This window comes from Cupressus sempervirens, chromosome 8, assembly GCF_028749045.1.
Source record: "Cupressus sempervirens isolate cs-2001-9-10 chromosome 8, ASM2874904v1, whole genome shotgun sequence".
NCBI lineage: Eukaryota > Viridiplantae > Streptophyta > Pinopsida > Cupressales > Cupressaceae > Cupressus > Cupressus sempervirens.
In genome coordinates, this window is record NC_143125.1 from 350,530,035 (window position 1) to 350,542,215 (window position 12,181).

The 12,181-nt window shown below is 33.5% G+C and overlaps 1 protein-coding gene across 7 annotated transcripts in view; it reads left to right on the top strand.

Annotated features, from left to right (window-relative positions):
- The window catches only part of GMI1 (gamma-irradiation and mitomycin c induced 1), a 393,394-nt gene extending 381,779 nt beyond the window's left edge, over nucleotides 1-11,615 (top strand). For 2 of the 7 annotated variants that reach the window (XM_089797668.1, XM_089797670.1), the window contains exons 34-39: nucleotides 5,193-5,264; nucleotides 9,471-9,564; nucleotides 9,690-9,930; nucleotides 10,065-10,256; nucleotides 10,467-10,787; nucleotides 11,027-11,615. In XM_089797668.1, coding sequence (XP_089653794.1) covers nucleotides 5,193-5,264; nucleotides 9,471-9,564; nucleotides 9,690-9,930; nucleotides 10,065-10,256; nucleotides 10,467-10,787; nucleotides 11,027-11,294 — 1,188 coding nt within the window. In that variant the 3' untranslated portion in view covers nucleotides 11,295-11,615. The remainder of the gene's footprint in view (nucleotides 1-5,192; nucleotides 5,265-9,470; nucleotides 9,565-9,689; nucleotides 9,931-10,064; nucleotides 10,257-10,466; nucleotides 10,788-11,026) is intronic. The other 5 variants (XM_089797671.1, XM_089797673.1, XM_089797672.1 and 2 more) reach the window with 3 other exon arrangements.
- Nucleotides 11,616-12,181: the final 566 nt, after the last annotated feature.

Here is a 12,181-nt window from a genome sequence, read left to right on the forward strand (position 1 = left end):
GTTTTTCACATGCTGTTTTTGTTATAAAGCCATGCATTTTCTACTTCAAGATGACGATTTTTTATTTAATACATTCTGTAATTGAATTTTACAAAAAAATAAGTTTCTGTAAGAGATTTTATGTTTTAGTTCTTTCTTAATTTTCGAGTTTTTGATGAATTTTCCCAGAGTTTTTGTTACATCCCAATTTTTTACCTAGCTTGAAATATAGCTGTTGAGGTTCACATGAAGTCAGTTGGCAGTTTAATTTGATATAATCTGGTGAAATGGTAAGATGGTTGTTACGATTTCAAGTGAAGATGACCTGTTAGTTGATCGTTAATTACAAATTCATGGAATTAAGATGAAAGGTTAACTGTTATGATTATTTATGATTAAATAATTTATAATTTAATCACGTAGAAATTCCTTGCAGGGAGAATGTCAAAGGGGTGGAAGATTGCCAGAAAAGAATTAGGCAGGGCATCACCATCACTCGGCAGAGGGGTAAAGGACCTAGCCATTTGAAATAGAATACATCTGCGGGAGTTGCATGAGTTACTTAATAATTTAATTAAATTGATTGAGTTTAAATATAAAACGTATCTTAAAGGATTTTAATTTATCTTTCGTCATATTATTTTTAATAAATATTTAATTACGCGCATTTAAATATAAAATGATTTGGCACCATTATCATTTAATAATTTAATAGTTGTACATTATAATAATGTTCAAATTATAATAATCTTCGAATTATAATCTTCCAATTCTATTCTCTTCTTTTTATTATTCTTTCTTTTAACTGATTATTGTTTGGCATTTTAATAGAATTTATGTTTTTAAGTTCATATAGACTTCTTGGGAATTCGAATAGATTCTTGTAACTGCAAGAAGTCGTTAAGTCAGGCTCTTCTTTTAATTGAGTTTCATACTTGAAACAATTCATTCTTCTATTCCTTTTTCATATCATTCCTTACTAATGGAAGCTCGAAGAACGATTAAGTCCGAAAGTCAATACACTTTACTGCTCTTATGTCCGTCCCATTATTCCTTCATAACCTCTGCCACAAGATAAATAACAGAGTAAGGATACGATCATTCTCTTTTAGTCTTTCCAACCTTAGCCGCTGATTATACCAGAACCGTGAACGAGAGCTCAGTAACTCATGGTTGTATTTACTTTCAATATTCTTAGCACCAGCCGTGGATCATAGTCTAAAGGCAAGAATTTGTTCAAGACTCAAGCCTTCTAAACCACTTAAGGAGTCACGTAAGACACATGCCATACTCTACTTCACATTCTTTATTTTGTTTTCTTTGCCAAAGTCGATCTCAAATTATTTATATGCTCAAAGTCCGTTGGTTCTTAGTTAACCGTTTTCATGCTTATAACAACCGTAGCAAGAACATTGTGAAACCATTTTCATGTCATGAAATCTAACAATTTATTTCCAACGCAAAGTATGATAGGTAGGGATAAATGTGTATACACCTTTTGCACTCTGTTATATATTTGAAAACCATGCCGTATACTCGGATAAGGTGCTTGAATCCAAACACTTTCAATTTTGATATGACATTGAAATTATAAAGTTTGTTCCTTATTCTTTCTCATATATATATGTCCGAATATGTAGAGCTACTTTGAAATTATCTTTGGATCCATGATAAGAAAGTATATCAACCTAGTTTAGAATCAGATGCACCCTGAAATATATTAAACTGAGAATGAGATATTGAAACTAGAACACCAAGGAATTCACTAGGCGAAGATGCCAGTATGTGGTAAAGATGTAAAGTATCATTGTGATCATTAATCTGATAACACCTAGGAATCACCGGCTTGGAGGCATGAATAAGGTGAGGAGGTGAAGAGAACCAGCAAAATGAGGTTGACATCAATATTCATAAAATTTCTATAGCTTACGCATGTTTCATTCATAAAGAATGTTGTCAATTTTGAGATCTTTAAATAACATAATTATGTAATCACAAAGTGTGAAATGCTGGATGTATGTAATAATTGATAGAGCCGTCTGCGTTGAGAAATTCCAAATATATGAGACTCACTCGGTTGTGTAGCTAAGAGAAAAAGGGAGACGAGGTGAAAAAGAGGAAATCTGTAATAATTGAATCCATATCAGTATGACATTTCAATATTTATCATTTAATATGAATTATTTAATAGCTCATGCACATTCCTGTTATTGTGATCTCTTGCTACCAAGTCGTACGGTGAGTTAATTACCAGGAAGCCAAGTGGATGACAAGATGTCCCCTATCTGTTCTGGGTAGGGAGGGCCTTTCTCATTAGAGATCATGAGGGGATAAGATTTGGTCCGAGGTTGGGTGGTTATGCCCCTAACAATATTTCACCTCTCCCAAGATGTCAATCATGAGTCAAACTGAGATAAGTTATACAGTCATTTGTTTAACACAAAATAGGTAATCACCTTTATTTATGAGGAGGTAAGATTAAATTGAGTTATTTCGTCATTGTTATTTTACACCTAGATATAAGAGATAGAATCATGGATTGCTTTTCATTTATATGAATATCGAATATAAGAATATATCTAACCTTGAGATACTATCACAGTTAAGTAATCAGAGGAAAAGGAATCTGAAGCCCTAAGTGATTGAGAGATGACTGGAACCCTAAATGATACAGTGGTATCGGAAATCCTAATTGAAATTGTGGTATTGGAAGCCCATTTGAATCAGTGGTATCAAAGCCTTAATTGAATCTGTGATATCGGAAGCCCTAGTTGAATCCGTGGTAGCGGAAGCCCCAAGTGAGATAGCAGTATTAGAAGCTCTAAATGAACCGAAGGTAAATGATGCCCTAATTGATACAGTGGTATGTAATGCCCTAATTTAAAATATAGTGGTATTTAATTGTAATTATCATTTGATCTTAAGATAGCGGTTTGTAGATGACAGTCATCATATGAAATTGTTATAATGTAATTGTGGACTAACCCAGGTGGTTGCAAAAGCATCCTTAGTTTGATTTCGATCTCTGTTTTCCAAGGTATGTGGTTTTCAATTTCTGTAGTAATTTCATTTGATGTTATTTCAAGTTTGCAATTAAGAAATTTTGCCTAACTGATTTTAATGATATAACGTATTCACATGAACGTGAATGATGTAACTGACTTCCTATGAAACAAAGTAAAAATAGTATTCTTTGAGTATGTTAGATGTTTAATTAGACCCGGGAAAACCAGATGTTACATATTTCCCAAATGTTACATATGGTATCAAACTGCTGGGTTCAACGCTGAAACCTTGGGTCCAGCACTGTTTTTGAGAAACTGAAAATATAAATGTTGAAAAGATTTAGTTTGCATAACGGATATTGCAATCAAAACTGGAAAAACACACTGGAAAATCATTCAGAATAGCCAGGAAGGCTGAAATGAAATAAAGTGGACAAATGTATAAACTATTAAAAAGATAAAAAGGATTGGCAAGTTGAGTGGTGGAGATTGGGTTTGTCAAGGATTGGCAAGTTGAGTGGTGGAGATCGGGTTTGTCAACCCACATTTTGAAATCCTTGACCAGGGTGGAATTAGGTAGATTTTCTAGAGCAATTGATCTTTGTTGATTGTCCAAATGCTTCAGTTATTTTGTTGAATAACTGTTGGGACTTCAACCCACCTGAATACTCAAATGGCAGGACCAGAATGATACATATGCGTTATCCTTGGAGGGAGGGCCATTCTTTGTTGAGAATGAAAAGGTTAAAATGGGTCCAAATGCTGAGGCTTGCGCAATCCAAACACAGTTTATATAATTTTGATAAAACGTTATCTAAATCCATCATGATCGGGCTTGTCGACCCAAATTAATGACAAAAATAAATTGTTACCTATTTGATCTTGAATTGAATGAAAACAAAACTGTGAACCATGATCCTTTTTGATGTTGGTTAAATGACAAGATCATTATGTGCTCCAGTAAGGAGTAAACACACTTGCATAATTGGAACTCTCAACGCTTGTTTATAGAGGTAAACTTGAACGAAATGGGCATGGAAGCCTAAATCATAGAAATGGAAAAGATAAATTTCCAAATATTTGCTAAAAAATGACGAGTTACTCATGAGAATCTTATGTATGATGATCTTGCATAGTATATCATGTTTTTACCCTTTGACACACTGCTATAATACACATGCAATGTTGACTTTATATATTCAGTCATTGTTTATTGATTTGGAGAGAGAGTGTATATTCTATCATGAAATGATTGTTATAATCAAATGCTTTTGCGATAAGATAGGCAAAGAGGTCGAAGTTACATAAATGGAGAAACCTGGATCTCATAATCTTTTTCAGGTGATCTATAAGTTTACCAAGGCGATCTACCCATTAATAAGTGCCTTATGCCAAATGGTATGTATAAGTGATTTAAGAACTTGCTAGCTGAAGAAATTCAATTTTGAATACTTATCTTACTTTCAGTCATTGAACCTTGAAAATCCTCTTAAATGAAGATATCAATATGGAATCAAACTAATGATATGGTGAGTGTCTACATAAGTATGATAGGAATATGAAATAGAATCAACTCAACCGATGCTGAGATGACCACCATTACGGTAAAGTGAACTTAGGTGAGTACATGTTCAATTTTATGTTACCATGCAAGTATCTTTCTGCAAACTTTACAGTAAAAATTGATCTTGAGTTTCGATTATGATTTTCATTCTGACCTAATAGAGAAAAGAAATGATATCACAATGTTATATATATATATATATATATATATATATATATATATATATATATATATATATATCTTTTATGTGGAATATTCTTTTAGTGTCTAAATTGCAGAGGTCATCAAGGATGATGAACCACAAGAGGAATGGTATGTTACATTCCAATTTTAAAATACTCCTTTATAAAATTCGTTGCAATTTCTAGTGCATTGAGGACGATGAACCACAAGGGGAATGGTATGTTACATCCCAATTTTTGACCTAGCTTGAAATATAGCCGTTGAGGTTTGCATGAAATTAGTTGGCAGTTTAATTTGATATAATCTGGCGAAATGGTAAGATGGTTGTTATAATTTCAAGTGAAGATGACATGTTAGTTGATCATTAATCGTGAATTCATAGAATTAAGATGAAAGGTTAATTGTTATGATTATTTATGATTAAATAATTTATAATTTAATTACGTAAAAATTCTTTGCAGGGAGCATGTCGAAGGGGTGGAAGCATTGTCAAAAAGGAATTAGGCAGGGCATCACCATCACTGGGCAGACGGGTAAAGGACCTAGCGATTTGAAATAGAATACATTTGCGGGACTTGCATGAATTATTTGATAATTTAATTAAATTAATTGAGTTTAAATATAAAACATATCTTAAAAGATTTTAATTTATCTTTCGCCATATTATTTGTAATAAATATTTAATTACGTGCATTTAAATATAAAATGATTTGGCACCATTATCATTTAATAATTTAATAGTTGTACATTATAATAATGTTCAAATTATAATAATTGTATTATTATAATCTTCGAATTTTAATCTTCCAATTCTATTCTCTTCTTTTTATTATTCTTGCTTTTAATTGATTATTGTTTGGCATGTTTAATAGAATTCATGTTTTTCAATTCATATAGACTTCTTGGGAATTCGAATAGATTCTTGTAACTACAAGAAGTAGTTAAGTCGGGCTCTTCTTTTAATTGAGTTTCATACTTGAAATGATTCATTCTTCTATTCCTTTTTCATATCATTCCTTACAGAAGCTCAAAGAACAACTAAGTCTAAAAGTCGATACACTCTATTGCTCGTACATTTGTCCCATTATTCCTTCATAAACTCTGCCACAAGATAAATAACAGAATAAGGATACGATCATTCTCTTTTAGTCTTTCCAACCTTAGCCGCTGATAATATCGGAACGAGAGCTCAGTGACTTTTGGTCGTATTTACCTGCAATATTCTTAGCACTGGTTGTGGATCACATTCCAAAGGCAAGAATTTGTTCAAGATTCAAGCCTTCTAAACCACTTAAGGAGTCATGTAAGACACATGCCGTACTTTGCTTCACATTCTTTATTTTGTTTTCTTTGCCAAAGTCAATCTCAGATTATTTATATGCTCAAAGTTCGTTGGTTCTTAGTTAACCTTTTTCATGCTTATAACAACTATAGCAAGAACATTGTGAAACCATTTTCATGTCACGAAATTTGACAGTTTATTTCCAATGCAAAGTATGATAGGTAGGGATAAATGTGTATACACTTTTTGTACTCTATTATATATTTGAAAACCATGCTGTATACTCGGATAACGTGCTTGAATCCAAACACTTTCAATTTTGATATGACATTGAAATTATAAAGTTTGTTCCTTATTCTTTCTCATATATATATGTCCGAATATGTAGAGCTACTTTGAAATTATCTTTGGATCCATGATAAGAAAGTATATCAACCTAGTTTAGAATCAGATGCATCCTGAAATATATTAAACTGAGAATGAGATATTGAAACTAGAACACCAAGGAATTCACTAGGCGAAGATGCCAGTATGTGGTAAAGAAGATTCAAAGTGTCATTGTGATCTTTAATCTGATAACACTTGGGAATCACCGGCTTGGAGGCCTGAATAAGGTGAGGAGGTGAAGAGAACCGGCAAAATGAGGTTGACGTCAATATTCATAAAATTAATACATAAAACATTTCTATAGCTTATGCATGTTTCACTCATGAAGAATGTTGTCAATTTTGAGATCTTTAAAGAATATAATTATGTAATCACAAAGTGTGAAATGTTGGATGTATGTAATAATTGATAGAGCCGTCTACTCTGAGAAATTTCAAATATATGAGACTCACCCGGCTGTTTAGCCAAGAGAAAAAGGGTGAGAAGGTGAAAAAGAGGAAATCTGTAATAATTAATTTGTATCAGTTATGACATTTGAATATTTATCATTTAATATGAATTATTTAATAGCTCATGCACATTCTTGTTATTGTGATCTCCTACTGCCAAGTCATATGGTGTGTTAATTACCAGGAAGTCAAGTGGATGGCAAGATGTCCCCTGTCTATTCCGTGTAGGGAGGGCCTTTCTCATTAGAGATCGTGAGGGGATAAGATTTGGTTCGAGGTTGGATGGTTAAGCCCCTGACAATGTTTCACCTCTCCCAAGATGTCAGTTGTGAGTCAGACCGAGATAAGTGAAACAATCAATTGTTTAATGGAAAACAGGTAATATCACCTTTATTTATGAGGAGGTAAGATTAAATTGAGTTATTTCGTTGTTGCTGTTATTTTACACCTAGAGATAAGAGATAGAGTCATGGATCGCTTTTCATTTATATGAATATCAAATATAAGCATATTTCTAACCTTGAGATACTATTACAGTTAAGTAATCGGAGGAAAAGGAATCTGAAGCCCTAATTGATTGAGAGAGGATTGGAACCCTAAATGATACAGTGGTATCGAAAACCCTAATTGAATTTGTGGTATTGGAAGCCCTATTTGAGTCAGTGGTATCAAAAGCCCTAATTGAATATATGATATCGGAAGCCTTAGTTGAATGCGTGGTAGCGGAAGCCCTAAGTGAGATAGCAGTATCAGAAGTCCTAAATGAACCGAAGGTAAATGATGCCCTAATTGATACAGGGGTATGCAATGCCCTAATTTAAAATATAGTGGTATTTAATTGTAATTTTCATTTGATCTTAATATAGCGGTTTGTAGATGATAGTCATCATATGAAGTTGTTATAATGTAATTGTGGACTAACCTAAGTGGTTGCAGAAGCATCCTTGGTTTGATTTTGATCTCAGTTTTTGAAGGTATGTGGTTTTCAATTTTTGTAGTAATTTCATTTGATGGTAATTCATGTTTGCAGTTAAGAAATTTTGCCTAATTGATTTTAATGATATAACTTATTCACATGAACGTGAATGATATAACTGACTTCCTATGAAATGAAGTAAAATTAGTATTCTTTGAGTATGTTAGATGTTTAATTAGACCTGGGAAATCTAGATGTTACATTTTTTGTGGAGTTGAAAATTTTGGGCTTGCTGAGGACTCTCCAAGTTTGACTCTATAAACTATGATTTCTCATATATGATTTGTGCTAGGATTAACCTCAGACAGAAATAACAATTACAAGCAAATATAAACAATATCAGGAAATGATAAATCACATAGAGAAGAAAACAAGACACCAAGATTTAATGCGGTTCACCCAAACCTTGGGCTATGTCCACCAAACAGCAAGTCCAATATTATTAGGATCCAGTGATTACAATCTGATTACAATCCGTAATCCCTTACAGCTCAATACTGCCGCAAGAAGCAATTTTCAGATCACATCTTATAGAAAAATCCCCAACTCTGAACCCCTTTTTACAAGTATTTTTGCTGCTTTAGGGTTATAGTTAATTACAATATGTCGGCCTAAAATTACCAATAAAATATTTGCAACAAAATAGGGCCCAAAATTTTTTTCCCCAAAGAATTTTAAGTATGTACAGTAATTTCTTAATCAGTCACCACAAACTAACAGTTTGCATGCCAACTGTTTGAATTATTGTCTAGCTATTGTAAGTGCATATTTACATCATGTGGGTCACTTCTATGCATTCAAAAGACAAATAGAACTGCATTTACATTATGGTTCTTTTCCTGGGCATCTTATGACCGTTTGAGAGCAGTTAAAGCACAATTGACTTCAGTTCAAACGATCATTATGAAACTGAAGCATTGAAACAACAAATAAAGTGGTTGCATGCAATGTGTTTGACGATATTCCTTGAGCCTCTAATCAGCATTTTGAGGGAAAAATTGGCAACGGAATTACTGCAGTATCAGAGAATGTTCTTTTGGAGTGCGTGCATCTTCCATCAACAGCTAGATGTGTCGGAAGAGAATGTGCATCGAGTAGTGATTGCTTCCGACATTCAGTGCAGTGTCAAGTGTGCAGTGTGTACAAGAGCTTTGGGAAGCTCCAGACATTTGTTGATGCAACTCCAGATTGCTGCAATTTAGTTTGTAATCATAGTTTGCAGTCAGTATTTAATATCTGAGTTTTTGATATTTTAAAGTTTGTTTCAGATTTAATAGAAAGCAACAAAGAAACATTTGTGCCCAATTGTGCATTTCCCATTCATTGTGAAACTGAACAGCAATTTTAGTTGTGTGTGTCCATCATTCAGGAGTGGAGTATTGTAGTTTCATTTTAGAGATTTTTAATTTTACCTTTTGGGCACTCAAGGAGCTTTATTCAACTGGTTGCTAGTCAGATTCCCAAGTGCACCTTTAATCAACTTTGTGACTTCAAAATTTTCAATCTCCACATTTTTTTGTAATCTTTGTCGATTGAGTTATTGTGAATGCTATTTATTTTTTTATATATCTTGTATAATTTTGAAATTAAGCCCTAATTATTTTTGGTTTGGAATTATTTCTTCCTGATTGATTTCTCTCTGCAGAAATGGGATGAGGATCTGAAACGACGTGGAGCTAAAGTAGGACAGCATGAAACAAAATTGAGTGAGCTACAAATTTCTCTAGCTGCTGTGGAAGGTTAGTACTTTACCATCATTTTGATGTCTTCTAAACTATTTTCATAGCAAAAGAGCTAGACATGAAATGAGTTAGTTTTATTGCTTTTTTTAACTCTTGACATATACAGTTGCTGTCGCGTGAAGCAGGTGAAATTGAGAAATTGAACAGTGGTTCAAAAGGTGATGACAAAATGATTTCAAATCGAGGCTCCCATAGTGTTGAACAAACAATGGATGAAATCAAAAGACAGGAAAATAGTGCAGCTGCTGCATGGGTTGAACTAGCTAGTAGCCATCAACTCGAGTTACATCAACCACCAATTTTTGCAGAAGTGATTGGAGTCGTTGCTCTGTTAGGAAAAGTAGAGGATGATCTATTAAGTTGGTAAGATTGCCTTTGTCATTGATATATGGGTTTAATTACGTTGTATATACAAGCAATGTTTGAAAATGTTAATTGAACTGTGCCTATGATTTCTAATAATTCTGGTTACCTGTGGTTTATAATTGACATTACAGGGTAGTATCCGAGTATTTGGGGAAAGAAAATATGCTGGCTATTGTTTGCAAGTCCCGTAAAGGGGTGGAACAGCTTGAAATGCATGATCCTACCGGAAAACTAATACCATTATCTGGCATTCATGGCATAGCAAATTTACAACAGAGACATATTGATGGCAGATTCCGTGTCATATGCCTTGAGGATGTAAGGTAAGGAAATGTTCTGTTAAAGTGCGTTAAAATGCAAAACAAAGCCAGAATATCCTAGAAAGAAAAGGAAGAAACAATTGTTCAAAAGTAAACAATTTTGGATGACTTCCTACATTTAGGACTTCAGAATAGCAAAAGACATAGTGTGAAAGTTATTTTATAATTTGCACATTGTTTGAGCAGCATGGATAAGCCAACATTTGATTGCAGGTGCTATAATGGGGATATCAAATCTGATGATCCACAGAAGCAGTTAGTTATAGAGAATCCAAAGTTATTGTCTGGCAGTATTCCTGATGGGTTCATCGATTATGCTGTAAATCTGATAAAATTGGATCCTGAGAACCAGTATTCTTTAGCTATACCAGGGGTTGGTTTGAGGGAAACATTATTTTTTAATCTTCTTTCTTATGTGCAAGTGTATGAAACAAGAAATGACATGATGCAAGCCATTTCTTGTATACAAGATGGGGCTATCTCATTAGATGGAGGCATCCTCAGGCACAGAGGCATCATTGAGTGTGGAAACAGGTTAACTACTAGTTCAATGTTTGTGTTTTAAATGAACTTTCCTCCAATTCTTTTGATCATGTTTCAACAGGGTAGAGATGTTTTGCCTACATGGAAGTGTTTATTTGAATGATATTTTGTTGTTCTGGATGGATTTGTATAAAAGACGGCCTTTGTAACCATAATTTGACTTTCTTATAGAATTGTGTACCAGATCAGCTTTTGGTTAGTATTAACTTGGCCTTTTGACTATTGAACAGGGAGGAAGTTGCTGTGAGGTTTCCAACCACCTCGTCAAAAGGAAAAACCTTGTTAAAAGAATGCCATCTTTTGATTGAGGAAAAATTACTCTGGAAAATGAAGGAGAAAAAAAAATTGGAAGATGAAATCAGACGAACTAAGATAGCTTTGGATAAATGTAGAAAAAAAGTCAATGCCAAATGTGAGGAATTTAGTCAGCTCGAGAAAGAATATACAAGCCTGAATTCTCTTCTTAAACCAGATATTTTGGAATTAGGTTCATCCTGAGCTCTGAAATCTTCACCTGGCTTTGCAGCCAAACATCTTGAATTGCTTGAGAGCACTTGAACATGAAGTCATTTCCTTCAAAGATTCCAGCTCTTTTTTGGGGATAATGATTTTGGTAGAACAAAAAATGCAGTTTATTGTGATGTCACGTCAGGATGCACCTCTACTTATCAAAATTCAGTTTATCATAATTCTGGGTGATCTGTGGTATGCAAATATAACAAGTCTTTGTAGGATGAAAGAAATATCGCATGGTATTTATATAAGTACATCAGCTTTTGTATTTATCTTAGATGAAAATTAAAATAATAAATTTTATCATCGTGTCCACTCTTTCTGATGTCTATATGCATTGAAGTGTAAATGAACGTATTACTTGGTCCTGAACTATCGTTCTTTGATATTTGGGGATAATCTACAGAACTATCATGTTTAATGTGAAGCATGTTTACCTTAGAATGCAATCTATCAATTTCGACTGGATGATATGTTATGATATCACTTATGATATGTTACAACGCATGCCCCACAATGAAAATAATTTTATTTGACAGGGTATGCGGTCTCTGGGTCTCTATAATATTAAAAGCAATTATGTTTTAATTGCGTTGCTCGGAATATAATGTTACAGCAAGGCAAATCAGATAATAATATTAGAATCAGGCTGAAGTATGTGATAGCATAGTCGTATACCAGCTTCAAAAATCTCTCGAAATTGTTTCCTGAGCAGTTCTTTAACATGAAATCCAACTATTTAAAATACGAATCAAAATTATCAAATTTAGTAACTAAGTCGACAAATTGTCCGTTTGTTTGTGCATAACTGTCCCGCAAGTCTATCAATAGTCGTTTGTTGCATATACGTAGACTGTAGCTGCTGATGTGCA